Genomic DNA, 23,104 nt, shown 5'->3' with positions numbered 1-23,104 from the left:
TGCCAAGGTATGAACCTTGTCTGCAGTTCCAGTGCTGTCAATTTGGAGTCACTTGGAAAAGATTTCCAGCCTGACACTACCATTGTCTAGCAAAGGCAGAGTGTTTCCTTTACATTTAAATAGGAATAAATTGCTGGCATTTGACTAAAGCAGGTCTCCCTGACAGAACTGTAATACTCAATACACGTCATGTGCCATAGGTCTAACTGCAATGAACCACTTGCTTCACACTAATTGCATTGTTTTACTTATTTCACAGACCATCATTTCTTTCCACATTCATACTGTATATATATATATATATGTATAGAAATTGCAATTTTGCATTTTGTTATTCAGTCTTTTACTTGGGAATTATGTCCTCGTAGACATTGTGGTAGGTAGCGTGGTTTCTCAGATTCTTTCTTTGACTATTTGTAATGAATCACAAAACCACAAAAAGGCATAATAAGAACTGAAGAGTAGATGATTGATTACTCATTTAATGCACACTATGAATCTTTCTGTAAAAATTGATTTGTTTTCTAAATTCTTGTACTGACCTTATATGTTATTATTTTACTTCTTTAAAATGCCAGGGGTACACTATCACATCCATTACATAGTTGCAGAGTCAGGGGAAAAAAAATAATCAATTTAAAACCAATTTATTTACTTCGGGTCACATACCATACTGCAATGTAATCATTCACTGGTTCAGTCTGGAGTAAAGTAAAGTTAATATAAACCCCATGACCCTGCAGTACAGAAATAAACCATGTGCAGTCCATTGAATTCGGATATTCATCTGGAAATCCTGGTGAGTAGATTGTGCCATTTTCTGAAGACACATTGTATCCACATGGTGCTGAAATAGAAATAATGGAAATTAGAATTTCCAAACAGTTGGTATACCTACTGTATGACAACTGTATGGACAGCCCTTTTCATACATGATTGGCTGCAAACAATCAATTTATTTAGCTGAAAATGAACTGTGCCAGACAACACACTTTACCTTCTATTATCCTGTAGCAATAATTCAGAGAAGGTTCTGTTCACTGTCCATTGTCACCAAACTGTGATTTTATATTGAAATAGAGTCTTATATTACAGGGTTGGACTGGCCTACCAGAATACTGGGGAAAATCCGGGTGGGCCTCATTCTTAATGGCCCCCAGCTTTCTTCATCCATTGTGGTCACAGTGAAAAAAAACTTTTGCTTCAGACTGCACATTTTTACAAAGGCTTGTACTCACAAGCATCTGTTTCAGCATTCCCTTTTGTTATATCCTTCCTGCGTTCCACCACAGGGAAACGCAGAAAGGATTCACCACAGGGGTACACAGGAACAAAAGCTTGTAAGTACAAGCCTTGAGTAAGTTTTTATGCATTGTGTTGGATTGGACTGTGTGCAGAGATTCAGTCCTGTTCAATCACATACTGCAGAGATAAGCAGGAGAAACTCGGGAGACTGTCAATCATATAGGGTTGGCAGGGGGACTTGTTCAGGCAGAATTTGCACAGTGTAAATGGGAGAGCAAGAGCTGATAGATTCTCCAAAAGAACCATATAACCTGGGCTGTAAACACCAAAGGGATAGAGAGGTGCTCCCTGTTTTGTGGTTTGTGTGTGTAGCAACTGCTTTTCTCCTGCAGGAGGAAACTTCAGGCAACTTAGAATAATAAAGTACCGCATACACCTTCCCATTCACTTTATTGTTGGTGGGAAGGCATTTTGGGGAGATAAATCGCCTGTGGTTGCCGAGATTTAACAACTGGCGACTAATCTCCTCATGGGCTATGGCCCTAAACGTCTGACAATGGATAATCATGGGCATACTCTACAAGAAGATAATATTTTAAAGGGTCCCTAATGGTTGGTGGGTCCTTCATATCAAGATCTCTGGTGAGCCCTAGGTATCCCAGTCCAACACTGTTACTTTACAGATTTGTATCCATATTTATTGACATTCTAATTATGAGTCTTCAGTGTTCTTTTCCATGAGATAATAGAGGCACTGACATTCATTTCAGTTAGTAGTAAATACTGTTTATGATAAAAAAAAATACTCCTTTATTATACTCCTGTATTACTGCAGAGATCACACTATTTTTTGAAGATACGCTAATTTTAATGATCAGTTACACACTACTAGTAGGGATTAAAGTAATGCTATGAATAAATGAATAGGTTAATTAAGGAGCACTTAGAAAAACATTTTGACTGCTTGATTAAATTCAAAGAATTATTTAAATGTGATGGTACAAATTCCCTTCCAATTTTTTTATTTAAAAGATGTTTTAGAGATCTTAACTTTTTTTGTGGTTTTTAATGTTTTAGCAAATGACAGAAATTCATGGCACGAGTGAAGCATATTATTGTTTCTCCTTACCTATTAACCTAGATTCCACTGGTTTCATGAAACTTTTTGCTAAATATGTATTTGCAGTGAAATTCTGTATATTTGCACATATTTCATGCAAAGCAAAAACTGTCACCAAAAGAAAACACCCATAAATTCAAATGTATTTTGCATGGAAAAAATTCAGGAAGCAAATGCCCATTGACTGTTTTTTGTTTCACAAATATTCATTCACTTTTCCATTTTCGCAATCTTTTTTTGCAAATCAGGACAGATTCACTCATTACTAGATAAGATTTAAGCAGCATGCCTATTTTCTATCCTAGATACTCCTGATAGCTAGCCTGAATATCTTCTTGAAATTATGGCTACTGGACTAATACCACAGTACTTTCCAATGTTAGTTACATTGCTATGGGTTGCACTGGTGGAGATCAAACAAATAGTCAGAAAACAAATGCCCTACAGATGAAAAAGTCCCATTATGTATTAGGTGCCAACTCTGCTCTATCTTCCAAGCAAAATTATCATGATAATGTGCATGCATAAGAAACAATAAATACCCAACAACATTTTTCTTTGCATTCAACAACCTCTCTGTGCCAGCTAGTATCCCCTTGCTAAGATTGCTATAACTAAATTCAACAGTGGGACAAACGCATCAATCTATAGGAGCTATTTTTGAATTGTTCTCTTTATTGTCTGTACCCCATACCGAAACATCTTTATGTAAGACACTGATCACTTTTCTGTATTATATACAGCCTTCATCACTGTACATCATTTCTTTTTAATGGTCATTTATTGAGAATGATTTTGAAAGGGAAACTAATAAGAAAATGAAAATCTAAAAAATTGTGGAAAAAAAATATAAAATAATTTTCACTGAATAAAAATGGACACACAACACCAGCATTCCATTTAATATAGCTTTCTCTTTTTCCATTGGTGATGACCTGAACTGACAGCACACAGTACATAGATTAGCAAGATAAAAACAAGATACTTCTTTACAGTGCTTGTGTCACTGTATCGTTTACACATTCTTTAACTGTAAATGATTTAGTGCAAAATAAATCAGGCTGATCCTCGTAAACTATCCCCTTGTATAGGGAATACAATAGATCCAAATATAGATTTCTTGTGCCATTAAAATTTCCCTTAGCTTTACAATGTGTCCTCTGTGTGATACATAAAGGCAATCCACCACCAACTAGTCTCTCTCTCTCTCTAGCAAACATTAGACTTTTTGAACAGAGTCTGGCCTCTGTAACTTAAAATAGTTGAACTCTTGCATGTTTGTAGTATCTGAATGCTCAAGCCCAAGGGCTTGAGCATAGCATTCTTAAATCTGCCCCAAGGTTTTGTTTTTTATTCTGGAGCAAATTGAATATAACTGTAGTTGCACCAGCCTAAAGGTTCAGCATCTCTATAGTAGTAATGATCCAAGCTTTTACAGTTATCAAAGGAGCTCCCCATCTTGGATTCTGTTAGAAGTGTCAGTGACAAGCACATGTCCAGTGTGCTCTGGGCAGCTGTTAAAAAGCTAAGCTAAGGCGTCGTGGCAAATTATCAAGCAGAAAATGAGGTTTAACTGTAGTTCATGCTACAGGGATAATTATTGAATTCTAATGCGAAATGGACTAAATTATTTACTTATGGGCCTTATATTGAGACATTTATATTCTATATATACAGTATATTGTTCATCGGCCCCTACAGTCAATAACTGAAAGCAGCAAAGAGCTTGTGCAGTGAATCAGCAGAAAAGAAGATGGGGAGGGAGCTACTGGGGCATCTTTGGAGGCAAAAATCTTCCCTGCTAAAAGGGCTGAGGTTGCCTTGGGCTGGTACAGAATCCTAAAACATAGGGGCACATTCATGAAAACGCGAGTTTGAATCCCGAATGGGACAAATTCAGATTGGATACAAAAATTTCATGAAGATCGCAAATATCACGAAAATTCTTACGAAAAAATCGTATTAGTCACGATAATATCGTATTGGCGATCCAAAAGTCACAAAATTTAGTACTGAATGATTGTAAACAGCGGGAAAACCTTTCCGATTTTTTCGTGCAAGTGTACCAAAAAGTCGCCCAAGTGTACAAAAAAGTCGTGTGGGCATCGAAAAAGTCCCGCAAGACACAAAAAAATTGTCGAAAATCCGCTACGAGCGTTCATGTCTTAATAAATCTGCCCCATAATGTACAGCATTTCTAGCCTACTTCTTTAGTTAAGATTTAATTCTCCTTTAAGCTTATTATTTGAGTACATTATCATCAATTTATATTAAAGTGCTGTACACTTAAAAATTAGTTAAGTTTCGTCAGTCAAGAAATATATTGATAAACCATATGCCATTCCCAGAGCATGTCTAGTGTATAGACCTTTAGGCCTGTACCCCATTTCAGTTTCACAGTAGTCATGTAAATAGCTGCTGACGTGATGAGGTACCATTACCCTTGCCCCATGGTTTTTATCCTATTACGCTTTATTAAATCTGAGAGAGAATAGAAAATTCATGGAGATGTATACAGAGTAGTGATGAGCGAATCTGTCCTGTTTCGCTTTGCCAAAAAATTAGCAAAACTGCTGAAAAATTTGCACAACTTTTTAACGCATGCAACTTTTTTGACGCAACGGCAACTTATCTAAAGTGACTGTAAAGTTTTTAATGCAACCACGACTTTTCTCCTCACTTTGCAAATTTTTGCTGCAGTTTCATGAAAAAAATTTGCCAGCGAATCCATGCCTGGTGAAAAAATTGCTTACCACTAATAGAGAGGAATAGTCATTGCAATTATCAGTCTTTAGTAAATACATACTGATCATTTTAAATAACCTATGATGGTGTACATGGAAGTGGTGTACATTTTGCCATAAATATAATAATCCCGGTTAATGTAAAAATATGTGCAAACATTTTTCCTTTGTGCATATTTAATATTGGTTTTACAAAATCATAAAAGTGTTTACTGACCCATCCTCTCAAAAAATATTGGGTATTTTAACATTTTTATCAGTACACAATGCATTTAAGAATTTTTTTTTACTGAAAATGTTTTTTACACTAAAACAGTAGCTGCAATAAGGATTTAAACCAAAATGTGCTAACCATCAGTTTGCTTTGATGAACTGCACACAAAGGGGTATATTTATCATGCTGTGTAAAAAGTGGAGTAAAACATCACCGGTGATGTTGCTCATAGCAGCCAATCAGATGCGTTGGTTTGATTTTCTAACTGTTGAAATCTAATTGCTGATTGGTTGCCCTGGGCAAAATCACTGGTAATGCTTCACTCCACTTTTTACACAGCATGATAACTATAGCCCAAAGTGTAGGGGCACAATTTCCTGCCTTAAGGAGGTGATATTCCCAACAGTTCCTTTGTGTGTTGTAGCTGCACACACTACTGACTTTCACCTAGTGAATTGTTTATTAATGCATTGATTAGTGCACTGATTAAGAAAAATGGGACAGCAATTTGTGCCTGATTTATCAACATGGATGGTAATTTAGCATTCACACTGGAAAGTCCCATGCAAACACATGCTATTTTGCAGGTGCCTGTAATTCTTAATGGAGAGGAAAACTCTTTTTTATTTGTTAAGGAGTTCTTCTGTCACAGAGTGTTATGCCTATACCTTTCTTTAATTATATTGAAACTTCAGAGAATGTTTGATACAGCAATGCTTTATATATCTCTGTCCAGATGTTTACCCTCATGATGGGGTCCACCCAAAACGTTTTGAATCGTTACCTTTATTTGCAGACTTTTGTTTATGAAGGTGTAATCACTGAAGTGATGACATTTTGCAATTGGAACATAAATGACTCCCTTACAAATAAAAACAATTGCTATATTCCCATGTATGTAGTCATCCAAATAATGAAAATATTTAATATTATTTATTGTAGAATTGTAACATTTCTACAAAAAAAAAAAAATAAGTTAAAGTTAGGGGCTGATTTTTTCGGCGTCTTTACGATTTTTGCGAAAAAACTCGCGTTTTTACGCAAAAATCATAAAGACGCCGAAAAACTCGAGTTTTTCGGCGTCTTTATGATTTTTGCGTAAAAACGCGAGTTTTTTCGGCGTCATTACAAAAGTTGCGCAAAGTCGCGATTTTTTCGTAGCGTTAAAACTTGCGTGAAACGTCACGCCTTTTAAGTTTTAACGCTACGAAAAAGGCACGACTTTGCGCGCAAGTGTTAACGCTACGAAAAAAACGCGACTTTGCGCAACTTTCGTAAAGACGCCGAAAAACTCGCGTTTTTACGCAAAAATCGTAAAGACGCCGAAAAAATCAGCCCCTAACTTTTACTTATGTGTTTTATGTACTTTCTTACAATAAACTACAGTTCTGCCTTGCTTTACAGCAGGGATTCAGGAACATTTGTAAAGAGCAAATGCTTTGTAGCAGAGCTTTACCACATACTGTATATATACAATATATGTATGTTTGAAATAAGTAAGTATTGCATACCCTAGCGCAAACACTACAACAGTGCCAGTCTTTTTTATCTACCAAAAGAATTCCAGAAAAATGTGTTTTATTCACTATTCTTACATCATACTTTGTGCCTCACATTATTAGCTTTATCCGCAAAGGAACAGTGAAATATAAGAATCACATATATAATCAGAGCACAATTAAGGCCGTTTTAAATAATGACACAATTATGAAACATTGTAGCTAATAAATCACACAGCAAATTGCCTCATTTATACTATCATATTAGGTTTTCTCCTGAGACTTCCAAATACATTGTTAGTTGTAGTGTTAATTCTATGAGCACTAAGGGGCAGATTTAGCAAAATGTTAGTTTAGATCTTAATAGATAAAAACCCACTCACATTCTATTCATGCCTATGGCATTTTTAGAAGTGTATTTATCCACAGGGTGAAAGTTAGAGTTCACCAATTGATAAATACGCTTCTTAAAATCTCATAGGACTTCATAGAACGTGAATTCTTATGTATTAAGCTTTAAACTCACATTTTGATAAATTTGCCCCTAACTGTTTGGAATTAAATTTATGTTGAATCACACAAGCATATGAAGGACATTTTTACAATACTGCTTGCTAGGGATTACTCTCAGAATCAATGTGCCTGAGAAGCATCAGTTTAAGTCAATAGCACAACTTTTAATCTATCTTAATAAAGCGCCTAAATGATACCTCGCTGTTTTATCAAATATTTAAAACTCAGTAACTGGCAAGACAGCTTTTAACATAATGCACTTACCTTCACATCTTGGAAAAGGATGGTTCCAGTTTCTATTAATACCATGCTGGCAAGTAAGAACAACGTCTCCTACTAGAACATATCCTGGATAACATTCAAAAGATATTGATTGCCCCACGCTATAATCGGAGTTAATGATGTATCCGTTCTTAAAAGGATGAGGATCCGGACAGTTTTGCAACTCATAAGCTGTGAAAACATGAAGATGCTTAATGTAAGTAAAATACTGAATACATTTAGAAACTGGAAAAAAAAGACTTATTGTAAAAAAACATTCATCCTATTCTGATTAGTTTTGTAATTGTGCAGTATAAAATGAATGAACTCACTATGTTAATATAGTCTAAATAAATTAATAAAGCCACAGAAAGCAAAAATCCTGCCCCTGGGCATAAGGGGTAAAAGCAAACAGAGTTATACATGTACAGGTATAGAACCCATTATCCAGAATGCTCGGGACCAAGGGTTTTCTGGATAAGGGGTCTTTCCGTAATTTTGATCTTCATACCTTAAGTCTACTAAGAAACTCAATAAAACATTAATTAAACCCAATAGGATTGTTTTGCATCCAATAAGGATTAAGTATATCTTGTTGGGATCAAATACAAGGTGCTGTTTTATTATTACAGAGAAAAAGGAAATCAGTTTTAAAAATCTGAATTATTTGATTAAAATGGAGTCTATGGGAGACAAGCTTTCTGTATTTTAGAGCTTTCTGTATAACAGAGTTTCCAGATAATGGATCCCATTCCTGTATTATACAAGCAGAGAAGCAGGGGACAGAAAATGATTTGTTAGATTCACATTCTTGTAATATATGACAGGTAGCTAGTGATGGGCGAAATAATCTGCCCGGCATGGATTCGCAGTGAATTTTTCACATTTTGCAATTAACGGATTACTTTGTGAAATGGGCGACAAAATTAGCCGCGGAAAAAATTGGCAACAATCACCTGCATTTTTTTACGCGTGCGTCACTACAGGTAGTCACTATTGGTAATTGTGGGAAGCAAATGTTTTAATATTCTTGATTTATATTGTATTTTAAATGATAGTATAGTATTAACAACCGTGGTATATTTTATATAATTTGTTTAGGCCATTAATATCGTTTGAATTATATCCTTATAAATAGTGCTTAGTGATGTGCTTAGCTATAACCAATGCTTAGTAATGTAATTTCTGTCACATGACTCACTGAAACTTGTGTATTGCAATAAATAAAGAACCCCTGTTAAAAAATGTAAGGATATTAGAAGTCACCTTGGAGTTCCATGACTTGTATAGAAGCACTTAGCCTTCAGCCTTGGTAAATTTTAATATCCTTTATATTTTACAAAATGGGATACTTTATTCACTATATATTATAACTGTATTGTACTATGTCATGATAACAGATGTCACAAAGGAGCTCTGTGACCACATAAAAGAAGCAGGCATAGGCTTAAGCTACTACCTGCTTTCATGATGGCGGTAGCTCCAGGGTTTCCCTGTGCCAACAGGAGCAACTGCACTCCATTCAGAAAAAGAAGCAAAACTACATGGCAATGCAAAGATCGCCTTTTGAGTCAAGTACCTTTTACTGTATGGTCTTTTTTGCGGAATTGACTGCAAAGAAACTTGCATGACCACAATTTTGTTAAAGATCAAAAATAAACAGTGCTTTTTTTCATAATGATACAATTTGCATTTTGTGTATTATAATGTGATAACAGAACATACTGTACAGGCTTGGTGAGGCAGCAGACCCTATGACACCTCCTGTACTTTCCACCCTGGGTTTAACTATAGTTTGTAGACCGGGATAACAGGGCTAGATTTATTAGTTTAGAGAACAAATTCATGATCTCTACACCAGTGTTGCTCCCAGCAGCCCCAATGCAGGTGCTTAAATTCCTGGCTTGTAGTCAAGTTTTGAAGGCATAAAAAAGGTGTACTGCCAGACAGAGTGTCCTGTAGGCTGCCAGTCCACATAGGTGCTACCAAATAGCCAATCACAGCCATTATTTGGCACCCCCAGGAACTTCTTGAATGCTTATGTTGCTCCCAAACTCTTTTTACATTTGAGTCATGAGTCAAAAATGTTAGTGCCCCCACTCTACACTAAAAGAGAGGATTTCCATTAAAAAAATGGAAAGTGGAAAAAGTGGCCAAGGCAAATTCTCGCTTTGTCTTAAGGAAAAAAATGGAAAGGAAGGGGGGGGGGTTGTCAGAGATGCAATGTTTCACCAATTTACACAGGACTCTGTGGGAAACCTGGGGCTACCACTTGGTTTGGAGGTGGTGCTGCCTCCAGTGTTCCCCTTTGTCAATAGGTGCAACACAGATGCACCAAATAATTTGGAACAGGAGTACTGCAGGGATGCAAGTACTTTTAATGAATATGTTTTCTTCGTGCAAATGACTGCGGGGAAATTTTGTGGTCCACAACTGCACTTGTGGTCATAAATGACCCCTGGTAGCTTCCCATTCCCATGGTAAGCACAAATGAACTGTGCTATAAACCTTATTTAATAAGGGGGAATGACATAAAGCTTCAATCAAGGTAAACTGCAGTATTACAAACTGGGAAAGTGCGAGCTTTTTTTTTTTAAAGATACAAGTCATAAAAATTAAGATGTTTTATAAACCAGCATATATTTAGCTTTTGACAAACTTTGTAGTGTTCTCGTTTTTCCCCTAGAGTCTGAGAACACTGAAAGCAAGCCATCCTTATATGTACTTTGCAGATATGGGTTCATATAAGCATTTAAGGTATAACACTAGAAAACAAACAAGTTCAGGGCTGTGCTACAGTTCCTATGTAAGTGTGAATAGTAGAGCATTAAATGTTTGGATATTCAAAACAGCAGGAATCCTGGGGAGGAAAACAAGTTTTACTACATTTGCCATTTTCATGGAATGCCCTATAGGCTGGAGCTCCCCCACTGGATTTTAAAGCCCTTTAATCTTAACATAGGTAGGATTAATTTTTAGTTAAGGGCCTATTTATAAAACTGTCAATAAAGCAGCTGTTAAACATTTTGAAACACTTTGAAATTTGGTCTGTAGGGCATTGTCTTTTATTTAAGAAGTAAATGAAATAATAGACCAATATAATTGCTGAAAAATACAATTTACTGCACTTGCACCTTCCAAATAAAGAAACTGTTCCTGTCTGTCAGGACTGCCTGGAACCAGGGTTTCAAATCCTAAAATTCCTATCTCCTTCCTATTTAAAAAGTAAAAAAAAGCAAGAGTGCCTGAAACCATACCTAAAAGGGTCGCTAATGCATCCCTTACTTATCATCTTGGTTGATGTTTATGCATTTTTAAAATACTGACTTCCTGCTTTTCTCTCCTACTCCCCCATTTGCCATGTGGAACATTTTTATGACATACATCTAATTAAGATTGTGACCAGTTATCTTACTCTTTGGGGCAAATGTACTAATCCCCGAACGTCCGAAAGCATCCGGATGCGTTTTTTTCGTAATGATCGGTATTTTTGCGTTTTCTTTTTTGTCGCCGTCGCGATTGTTTCGTATTTTGTGCAACTTTTTCGTCACCGTTACGACTTTATCGTATATTTTCCGTGACTTTTTCGTCGCAGTTGTGAAAAATTCTGATTGGTTTTTCCGCCGTTTCAAATTGCTCAATACGAAAAAATCGCGCAAAATACGATAAAGTCGTGACGGCGATGAAAAAGTTGCGCGAAATACGAAACAATCGCGACGCCGACAGAAAAAAAAATCGCAAAATTTTCGTTTGCAATCCGTTTTTTTCCCATTCAGGATTCAGATTCGAGGATTAGTAAATGTGCCCCTCAATGTATCGGCCAAATAAAATTCCAAAAATACTATGCTTTTGCTGCTGAACTTTTATATCCTAATAAAATGGGGTGTAGTTTATCCATTCATTTTATTTACTTCTTTTTTATTTATTAAAAAAATGATTGCAGAGGATTTCTACAAACAGGTATGTACAGTTATTTCTCAGCAATCTTTACATATTCAATATTTAAAACAGTTCAGTTTAAGTACATTTATGTACAGTCATTTCTGAACAACCTGCTTAGAAATAACTTGCATTTAATTTGTATTCTGGTTCTAGCAGAAATCAGTTCTTTGCCAGATGTGTTGATTGGTACGCTTGTACTTCAGTGTTGAAAACCACTAAAAATGATTAATTGGCACATATTGCAAATTTGCTTAGAATTACATTTTCCTACATTGTGCTATTTGAGAGGATTTTCCCTTTAAACTATCCTGAAATGAAATATCTGTCTGCGGAGAACATACTTGCTGGCTCATTACCTAATGTCGTTATGCACCTATTCCAGTGAACAGTAATCACATAAATACAGGGTGTGCTTTTACTGTGAATATGCAATAGACAACATCATGCTTAAAGAGTTTTCTATTCTGTATAAAATAATGAAAATATTTTCTCTTTTATATGGAGGTTCCTGTTCCTAATGAATGCCATGAAGCTACGATAGGAAATAAATATGTAAAAGTAAATGTTTTCCTTAACAATCTCTTATTTTTCAACAATATTTTGCAATATTTGGAGGTTTGTCCCCATATGTAATAAAAGGCACTAAGTTTGCTGAGGAGCAGTAACCCATAGCAACCATAAAATGTTTGCTTTAAAACAGGTGACCATTAAATGCTACCGGCTGATTGGCTGGGGTTATTGCTCCTGGGCAAACATAATGCATTTTATCACATGTTCTCTATATTTTTAGGAGAAAAAGAAATATATATTAAAGGACATGTCATTCCCCCAAAATAATTTGTGCCCAAAAGAAAACATAATTCTAGACAACTTTCAAATATGAATTTATTAAAACATTTTAGTGCTTTTAAAGTTTTTTGTAAATATAATTACTATTGAAAGCTGCATTTGCTTGAAACCTGGCTATGACTTTTAAAACAATGTTGCAAAGATCAGTCTGCTGGCTTGTGTTACTATGTTTCATTAGTCTGAGCCACCAGGGCAGAGAATAGAAAGGGACAGACACGCATGTACAAAAAAATAAATACAAATATATATATATATATATATATATATATATATATATATATATATATATATATATATAACATATATAAATTATACTGAATGCATATTGCAAAGTTGTTTAGAATTATGTTTTGTTTTATTAGGCAAACATTTTTTTGCTGTTTGACATGTCCTGTAACTGTAGGTCAAAATATAGATCTATACCAAGAGAAGTGCTATTTTTAACACTAAAACATGCATTTTCAATTTCTACTGAAATTCTTTTTTGCTTCTCCCCTCTAGGCTGACATATGCAGATTCAGGGGGTTTATTTCTACTCCCTGTGGTGTATCTCACACATATTTAGGAGAAAGGGGACTCTAGGTTCAGTACAGTTATAGATCTACACAGGTACATTTTATATGTCAAAGATTAAATTATTCACACTGTAACAGGAGAATATTGTGGATTCTTGGGGGCTGATTTACTAACCCACGAACGGGTCGAAATGAGTCCGATTGCGTTTTTTTCGTAAAGATCGGTATTTTGCGATTTTTTCGTATGTTTTGCGATTTTTTCGGCGTCTTTACGAATTTTTCGTTACCAATATGATTTTTGCGTAAAACCGCGAGTTTTTCGTAGCCATTACGAAAGTTTCGTAAAATCTTGCGATTTTTCGTAGCGTTAAAACTTGCGCAAAAAGTTGTGCTTTTTTCGTAGCGTTAAAACTTACGCGAAACTTCGCACCTTTTAAGTTTTAACGCTACGAAAAAGGCACAACTTTTCGCGTAAGTTTTAATGCTACGGAAAAATCGCAAGATTTTACGCAACTTTCGTAAAGGCTACGAAAAACTCGCGTTTTTACGCAAAAATCGTATTGGTAACGAAAAATTCGTAAAGACGCCGAAAAAACGCAAAACATACGAAAAAGTCGCAAAATGTTCGTTTTCAAGTCGGAACTTTTCCAATTCGGGTCGGATTCGTGGGTTAGTAAATCAGCCCCTTGGTATATGGTAGCAATTAACTATAGCCTAGGGTACTTAAAAGAGTGCTGAACACATTTATTAAACTATATTTTTAGCGACTTTTCAGCATGTTTCTATAGTGAAATTACCTTATGGCTATTGTCAGCCCAATCAACATAAATGTAAAGTAAGAAATACACTTAGTTCAGTAAAATCATTTAAAACTAAAAAAAAAAAAATCCTGTCATTGTTCAAAGTAAAAAATCTATGTAAAAATGAACCATTTACAAACAAAATTCTGTACAAGTGCTGTTATCATAAAAGGTACAACATTTTTTTGTGCCAGTGTTTTCTGCCACTAACAGTACATACACATACATTTTCATAAAGACCATTTCATTTGAATACATAAAATATGAACAAATATTTGTTCTTCTTTGGTTTAGTTATACTTATTACTGTAATCCATCTCAAGACTGGAAGAGGGGGGTAGAAAGAAACAATTGCATGCAATTAGCATGATTAGTTTATTAGCGTGATTAGTTTTTGAATACAAAGCCTATAGAACATACAGTATGTAAAGTAATTAAGACTTATTATGGACAAACTACAGTACTTACTAGGGATGAGCGAATTTGTCCCATTTCGCTTTGCCGAAAAATTAGCACAACTCCTGAAAAATTCATGGCAACAAATATGCGAAATGCGTATGCAACAATTTTTTTTTGCATGCAACAATTTATGCGCATGCAGCTTTTTTTTCTCACTCCAAATAGCCTTTTTTAACGCGCATGTCTTTTTCTTAACGCGTACAACTTTATAAATACATTAAAGGAGAAGGAAAGGCTAAGTCACTTGGGGGTACCAAAATGTTAGGCACCCCCAAGTGACTTCTCGCTGACTAATCGCTTACCTTTTACCCCGGGCTGGTGCCCCTGTTAGGAGAAAACTACACCAGCCCGGGGTACCTGCAGTGAGTGATTCCTTCTTCCGTATGTCTTCTGCAAAATCCCTGGGCCGGCTCATGCACATTAGAGTGAAAAGCTGACTTTTTTGTTAAAGTTCGGCTTTTCCCTCTATTGCGCATGTGCAAGCGCACGAACAAGAAAGAGGAGACGCTCGCTGCTACCCTGGGCTGGTGCTGTTCTTTCTTGACAGGGGCACCAGCCTGGGGTACAAGGTAAGTGATTAAAGTCACTTGGGGTGCCCCCAAGTGACTAAGCCTTTCTCTCTCCTTTAAAACCAATGGCTGTTTTTTCTTAGCCATTTTTTTATTGTGTCAACATTTTTGTCGCAAATTGTCACCGTAGTTTCACAAAATCATTTGCTAATGCCAAAATGTGGTAGATTTCACCACAAATCCATACCTGGCTAAATAATTCGCTCTTCACCAGTACTCTACAATTTACTTTCAGTTTGTTTCGTTGTTGCCTGTATTTTCAAGTGTGCTGTTTTCAAATAAGGCAGAGTGAGTAGTGAGTAGAGCACTGATGAGCCTTTCAATCCCACAACAAATTCTAATGTTTTGAATCATTGTATTCATACCTACCTTTTTATGACTTGCTTAATTAGTAGTGATGAGTGAATTTTTTTTTTTTGCCAGGCATGGAATTGCATTTCGACATTGGTGAACTGTTTTGCGAAAGTTCTATGAAAATTCGCCGTGCATCAAAAAAGGGTGCAATCGCGTCAGATTTGGGCACAGTCATGCCAAAAAAGCGCGATCGAGTAAAAAAAATGTGGCCGACAAAAAGAAAACGCCGGCAACAAAAAAGATTTGCGACAAATTAGTTCCGCAAATTTTTCGCCGTTTCGTGAATTTTATGGCGAAACGGGACAGATTAGTTCATCACTATTAATTAGATACTTAACCGAGATCTACTCAGCAGTCAACACTCGATGTCTATACCAATTTACCAATATCAGATTATCACTGAGCTCTCCTGGAATCAACAAAATCAGCATGGGTTTTCCTCTATTGTTTTTCTGTATTAGATCTTTTCATTACCTGCTGCAGCATTAAGGCTTATGTACACTAGTTTCATTCATTTTCTAACTGAAAGTATCTTTCAGTGTTCTTATAGACCACATGCCCATGGTACACTGTACCCTGTAAAAATTTTCAATGTTTATGCTATGCATTGAACAAATATTCCGCATCTATGTAACATCCTACTGGAGCATTAATGTTCCAGTATGAAGAAGAGGGAGAGAAAGAAAATCTCTTGGAGAGGCAGAGAGAGAAAGAGAGAGAGAGAATCTTACCTTGGTAAACAAGCTTAAACCCTTTCTTATTTTCTGAATGATCACTAAAAAAGTGAATGAGCACTTCATGTGTTGTACTGAGCAGTGACGGAGGAAGATCAGCACCACTGAACTGTCCAATCTGTGAGCTTGTATGATAAGGTCCATTTTGAATTTCAAGGATATCATGGTTTGCTTCAGTGGAGAAGTTTTCAAACTGAATATGTGCACCTGCAAAATGAATAAAAAGTTACCATAGCAATACTTAAGATGTGATTAAAGTGCAACAAAAAGATATAGTTATAAAAGGGAAAATCTATTATTTTATTAGGTATCTCTTTTAAAATTTTCTAACCACACCTGTTTATTTTTAGACAGTTCATGTTTCTAAATCTTATGTTAATAGGACACAGTTGAGTACAAAGTGGACGGTATTCATTGAGATATATTATATAAGGTTATATTAGTTTTAGTTCCAGACTATTATACTGTATGCATTATTAAATTTTCATTATATATTGAATTAATTTATTCATTCACATTTTTCATACAGTTTCAATTCTGTTTCAGTATTGTTAGAGGATTTATACTAACCATATCCCACTGGAAATATAATCTTCCATGTACAATCTAAGTTACTGGGATAATTTCCAGGAAAACCTGGGCTTAAGATGACTCCACTCATGCTAGTCAGTGTTCCACCACATCTTGCTAGTAGACAATGAAAGAGAATAAATGTTAGACATTGCCATTCAGTTTTTACTTCACAAACTTATATAAATAGAGATACATGTACTGGGAAGTAGTGATGAGTGAATCTGTCCCATTTCGTCTCAACAAAATGTTTTTTCCTATCCTCCCACCCATGCCCATTTCTATAACAGAGATAGATCAATGTAATGTATGAGGGTGATGAATACATTTTCACTGACGAGGGATCAGTGTTTTGTGGCCACGCCATGTGAAATATAAACAGCTGATGTTACTTTATAATAAGCAGTTCATTGGTGGCCAGTGGAGTTTCTCCCTTTGCTGTCCCTACCAAGCTTCTCTTAATGATGTGACCGGGTCCCCTTACAGAAGAAGATTTTATGGGGCCCAGCACAATTGTACCCCCTCTCTCCCCCAATGGCGGCATTGTCTGTATCCTTAACTGTGATTTGGGTAATTCAAGAAATAACCTGAATGATCTCAGACCAGTGACTTTTATATTGTCTATGTACAGTATATTGTGAGTCAGTCCCTCAGATCAGGTAACTGAAAGCAACAGTTGTGAATAAAGATGGGGAGCAACTAGGGTCATATTTGGAGTCACTAATGTTCAGTGCTAAGGAGCTGTGTGGTTGCCCAAAACATAGTGTGCAGTTTTAGTGTACTTCTTTGCTAATATTTCAGGCTTTTTTTTTAACAATAATTATATTCTTTAAAACGGATTTACATGGCCTGATGATACCATGTTTTCAATTCTCTTTTTTGTCTATTGTTTTACAAGTGGTAGCAATGTGTACTGATTCTATCAGATACCTGACAGTCAGGAAAATTTTGAGAAATGCAAAAATTTGAAAATGGGATGTTGGAATGTTTTGAGCTCCTTAGTGCTCATGCGCTTATGCCTGGGCTCTCTGTAAAGGACCCCCTTTGTTAAGCTATCTTACTATAGGCACCCATATGACATTTACATGTTAACATTATGAAAAACATGACGATTGTAGCCCAGTGACCTAGGGGGGTGATTTATAAATATTTGTATTTTTAGCACTAAAACTTGAATTATGGTTCCAAAATGTGAATGTTTAAAATTTTAGTGCAAAAAAACTCAAATGTAAAACTTCGGCATCCAAAAGCTTGCTAGTTTATGTAGAAGTCAATGGGAGCAAAAGTCAAGCCATATTTTCTATTCGAGATATTTGTGGGGTTTTTTTTTTTTTGCATACTCGCAAATTTGAGGTATTCAAGTTTTTTTCAATCAAATGAGTTTTCCATATTAATAGTGAGAAAGCACTCTAATTTTTTTTTTTTTTAAATAAAAGTTTATTAAAATTAGAAAAACACTCTCAAATTCACAAATGCATAAATTGATAAATGAGCCCACTAGAATCTAAAACAGCTTGCTGTATTTAGGAGATATTTTTTTAGAACAAATATAAACAATTTCATTAAAACATATATTTGTATGGATCAAGAGCGTTTGAGCTAATTTTACAGTCTGTATATTACATAATTATTTATCTTCTTTAGGGAATGAAGGAATATGTGATTCCCAACATCATTTCCATAATGAAAAACAATTTTTGGTAGATCATCTTATTACAAATATTATGAGTTTGATAGAACCTTGAACATTACATTTCTAACCATGTTGGTCCTATAACCTTATTCAGATGCAAAACAAGCTTTCGAACAATCTTCCTCTCCTATTTGTTGGTTATTTTTCAATTACATTTTATTGTGCAGTAAGACATTTTAATATTGCATCCGGTAACCTTGGTGTGTGCCTCTGAACAAATAATCACTTTTGACATTAGAGGCAATTTTATGTTTAAAAAGATGAAATGCTACATCCATGATGTGAATTAAACAATCTTTCACTACTAACCACTATTATTCCCAACAGATATTATATACTTTTTGTAAACATGATAAGATACAAGCTTGTACAGAATAAGATTCTTGTCATTGTGTTTTTGATTTACAGTCTCAAAGATTACTAGCTGTCTTATACTACAAGGATGCATACACAATAGATTTTAACACACTCAGATAACTGATCATCCCAAAACAGAGTTCACAAAAAAAGCATCTTGGCGCAAACAGACAAATTTAATTTTAAAAATATTTGCTTTCGGTGGTTACACATATCCAATTTTTATCCAGTTTGTATTCTGATAAAGCTGCTCATTATATTTATCGTATTAGCAAAGGCAATGTTTCCGATTACAAAGTCAGTTTGTCAAGAAAACATATATTTAGAGCTTGTATTCAATGCCTGCTTGAATTTAGGTTTTATTAAAAACTACCTAATAAAATGTTCCTAATTATTGTTTCAGTGATGCCCCAACATATTACAATTCTGTTCATTGTATATTAGTCCCTCTCAGACTAATATTGTATATTTATTCATATCACTGAATGCCACACTTTAGATTCTACATAGTGGCAGATGTGGGTTTTACTAAAAGTATTGTTAAACAGAGACTTTCCTCTGTTTAAGGAATAATGCTGTCAGGTCCTGGAGCTTGGAATGTTCTAGAAGGAACAGGCAGACCAGTTACTTCATTCCATAAGTCCAGCTCATATATATTGGAGCTGACTTTTTACAATAAGGCTGTACTGTGGAAAGGTATTTAATTGTATTGGAGATGTCCTGTCTCTCTGAGCAGGATACAAGGCAGGAAGGCTACCTACCTGTGTAAGGAAGGGGCCTGTGGGTGCTGTCTGCAGGGTCGGACTGGGGGGTGCAGGGCCCACCGTGGGTGCTGCCCCAGGTGCGCCGTGCCCCCCCTAACCTCCCCCCTGCTGTCCTCCCCTGAGCGCGTATAAGTAAAACGTGTCACGGGAAGGACACCAGCAGCCCGGGCAGCGCAGATAGGCATCGGGTCTGGCCCGCTGGGGCCCACCGGGTTTTTTCCCAGTGTCCCAGGCAACCTTGTCTGACCCTGGCTGTCTGCCGCTGCAATAGAGAGAACCCTGAGTAAGAAATGCCAGGAGGCTAAGCAATCCCCCAATGGGATGGTCCCAACATATATTTATTTTAATTGGTAGTCCACAAGGGGCCTAGTATAGTGAGGGAAGTCACTAAATATGTGTAAGAAGTACCCAGAAGGCAGAATTTATTTTTATGATTTGTGTTCTGTATACAGGGTGCCCCCTGCATTTAAATAAATATGAAAAAAGTGTCTGATTTGGATCTCACAAGCTTACATATGGTACTCGTATCACATTCACTTGTATCAGGTTCTGATGAATTACTGCTAGGAGTAAACAGAAAAATGAACCCATTCCCACTAGGTTCATTTATATATTCAACTGAAAAGGGACTAGTGATTTTTTAAGAGAGATATTATTAATTATATTTAAATGGTGTGTCAAAATTGCCAATTTAGATATTTAACTGTCCTTTTAGTGGTTACCACTCTGTTGTATTGGTTTGTAAGATAGTAAAGTTTGTCTACAAAAAAAAAATCTCCAAATCATGAGTGTATTGTATCTGAAAAGATATACAGAACCAAAAAAATAAAAACTTGTGCCTACCAATACAAAGTGGTGATGGGTAATTCCAGCGTCTTACTGTTCCAGGCATGCATGAGATATGGGAATGCCCCTGCAGAGTTTATAAGTAAAAAGGAGAATAAAAAAGGGATATGTTAAAAGAAATGTTCTCAGTTATCAACTTATCAAAACAATAGTGTTTAAAACTGTTGCCATGACGTTAACAATATATTTAAAACATATAATATTGTCTAAAAGTCATATTTTGCAAAGAAAAATGAAAATATAATATGGAAATACAATAAACTTCAGCATAACATGTCTCCTGATCATTACATGACTCATTCCTAAAGATTAAATTATAGTATGGAGGGAAGTGACACAAACCCTTATCATAAGGGCTCTGGCACACGGGGAGATTAGTTGCCCGGGACAAATCTCCCTTTTCGCAGGCGACTAATCTCCCACGAATTTAACCCCTAAGAGTTGGCTCTGTGAGCACCAACTCTTAGGGGTTAATATAGGAAGCACTTTATGGATTAGATAGAGGAGGGCAGCTCAATAACACATAATACTGATGATACTGATAAGATTTCTTGCGGGCAACTAATCTCCCCATGTGCCAGAGCCCTAAAACATCTTTTTTCCTTCTTCTTGACCTTTGGTTACTATCCCCATATTTCATGAGGGTCTTTTGGCTAAATAAGCTTAATAAACAACATTTGATTGCCCCCTAACCTCCTGTTGTATAAATTACAACAGTCTGGTAAACATTTTTTTTTTTTAACTATTTTTTGCTTGAAAATGTTAAAACTAAACTAAAACTATTGATATTTTAACAAGCCCATTAAATAATCATCAGATATTTTTTTCTTGATTCAGATTTTTAACGTAAAAAAATGGCAAAAATGACAAAAAATCTGAATATTACAATTCGCCATGTAAAACTTGACAAGTTCTTGTAGCCGTCAATGGCAGATGTCCCTTTACTTTCCCGGAAGATCCCTCTTTTGTCTCAAAATGTTAGAGTTTTTGGATTTTTGATGGCTTTTGTATGAAAATACAAGCTTTTGGAGCAACAAATCAAAAAATTTAAGGTTTTTTTTTTTTTTACTTTTTCCCACACAGACTTTTCCAATAGGGTTTTTCAGTAAATGTTAGATATTCAAGGAAATGAATTTAGTTGAGTTTGAAAATTTAAAAAAAATGTATATTTAGTAAATGTGCCCCTAAGTGTGGGATCCAAAAATCTCCAATTACAAGAAGGCAATTTAAAGCACACAATTCTAATTTTTTAAAAATGTTTCCCTTTTTATGTGTAATATTAGAACAGCACCTCATAATTGAGCCTTACTAAGCTGGATAAATCTATATTGGTGAAAAAAAACACTCAATTTAATTTTTAAATGTTATTAGTATTTATTTTTTGTCTAATGTTATACAGGCCTATAATGTGGATGTTTTATACCGTGATTCTGATTTAAATGTGATTGCATACTAATGATGTCAATTATGCGATGGGTGAGGTTCTGTGACATAGTAAGTGATGTATCTTTTATTGATTAGTTTTAACCATGGGAAGGTGGGGCTTGTGTACCTCCCCTTTGGATCCTATGATTACATACTGGGTAAGCATGAAATGCGTTAGGCTATCCACATGGGGCTTTTAATGTTTTTATTAAATTGATAAAAGCTGTACCTTTTTTGAGTAGCACAGAAATGTACAATTTATATGTGGTACATAAATCACCCTCTTTTGGTCACTAGGGGTCTTCTGATACCTACTCTGTATGGATTGTTCACAAAATGTAAATTTCTTTGCCTCTTTTTTCTAAATATTTTTAGTAGCCTAAAAGTATGGTGATCCAAATGATTTAAAACCCCTTTTATCTATAAAACCCCATGTCCCATGGATGGTGGCTAATATATTCATTGACACACTAAGGGGCCCATTTACTTACTCACGAACCGGCCGAATGCGTCCGATTGCGTTTTTTTCGTAATGATTGGTATTTGGCGGTTTTTTTGGAAAATTATCGCGACTTTTTCGTTGCCATTCCGAATGTCGCGCAAAATGTTGCGATTTTTTTCGTAGCGTTCGGATTCATTCAAGCTTCAGTATGGTGACTTTTCTTGGGCCAGGTTGGAGCTGCAGGGTGCCATTGAGTCCTATGGGAGGCTTCCAAAATCATGCTAAGTCTGAAAGTTTCGCCCGCCGCTTACGAGCACTCAATACGAAAAAGTCGCGACAAGATACGAGCGAATCGTAATGGCTACGAAAAAATCGCAAAAAATACGAAAAAGTCGCAAAATGTTCGTTTTCCAATCGGAATTTTTCCAATTTGGATTCGAATTCGTGTCTTAGTAAATCAGCCCCTAAGTCTGCTCTACATCTGTATTACATATATAATTACATGTATTCTTGTCAAAAAAAAACTAAGAGAATCTTGAATTCCCATTACATTTCTCTCTCTCCTGGTCTATCTCATATGTAAAGACAAACAAAATGAATTCTGGGAATGAATTCCAAACTCTTAAAAAAATCCCATTTACATGGGTTTATCCTATAAGCTACAGCTCACCCACTAGGTTTGAAGCTGAAGCCAGGATAATAGCTGATCAGATTCCCAACTACAGACCGGTTTCATCTTTCTTGAGGCTCATCAGTGTAGTGCAGGGTTTTCTGACCAGCTTAGGTAGAGTCACCATGTGGTTCTACAAACAAATAAATAAGGTTGAGGAGACTGCCTCATACAGACAAAAGCAAACAAAAGGAATTCTGGGAATGAATTACAAACTCTTAAAAAAATCCCATTTACATGGGTTTATCCTATAGGCTACAGCTCACCCACTGGGTTTGAAGCTTTGAAGGTCTCCTCAACCTTATTTATTTGTTTGTAGAACCACATGGTGACTCTACCTAAGCTGATCAGAAAACCCTGCACTACACTGATGAGCCTCAAGAAAGGCAAAACCGGTCTGTAGTTGGGAATCTGATCAGCTATTATCCTGGCTTCAGCTTTAAACCCAGTGGGTGAGCTGTAGCCTATAGGATAAACCCATGTAAATGGGATTTTTTTAAGAGTTTGGAATTCATTCCC

At 35.8% G+C, this 23,104-nt stretch overlaps 1 protein-coding gene across 1 annotated transcript in view; it reads right to left on the bottom strand.

Annotated features, from left to right (window-relative positions):
* The window catches only part of csmd1 (CUB and Sushi multiple domains 1), a 716,970-nt gene that overhangs the window by 86,042 nt on the left and 607,824 nt on the right, over window positions 1-23,104 (bottom strand). Inside the window, exons 40-44 of the mRNA XM_031902727.1 lie at window positions 20,046-20,115; window positions 16,389-16,505; window positions 15,816-16,025; window positions 7,600-7,788; window positions 670-847 (exon numbers count right to left, since the gene is read on the bottom strand). Coding sequence (XP_031758587.1) covers window positions 670-847; window positions 7,600-7,788; window positions 15,816-16,025; window positions 16,389-16,505; window positions 20,046-20,115 — 764 coding nt within the window. The remainder of the gene's footprint in view (window positions 1-669; window positions 848-7,599; window positions 7,789-15,815; window positions 16,026-16,388; window positions 16,506-20,045; window positions 20,116-23,104) is intronic.

The sequence above is a fragment of the Xenopus tropicalis genome, chromosome 5, assembly GCF_000004195.4.
Source record: "Xenopus tropicalis strain Nigerian chromosome 5, UCB_Xtro_10.0, whole genome shotgun sequence".
NCBI classification, from domain to species: domain Eukaryota; kingdom Metazoa; phylum Chordata; class Amphibia; order Anura; family Pipidae; genus Xenopus; species Xenopus tropicalis.
Note: the sequence above shows the minus strand (reverse complement) of the source record. Positions and strands in the feature narration are given on the sequence as shown.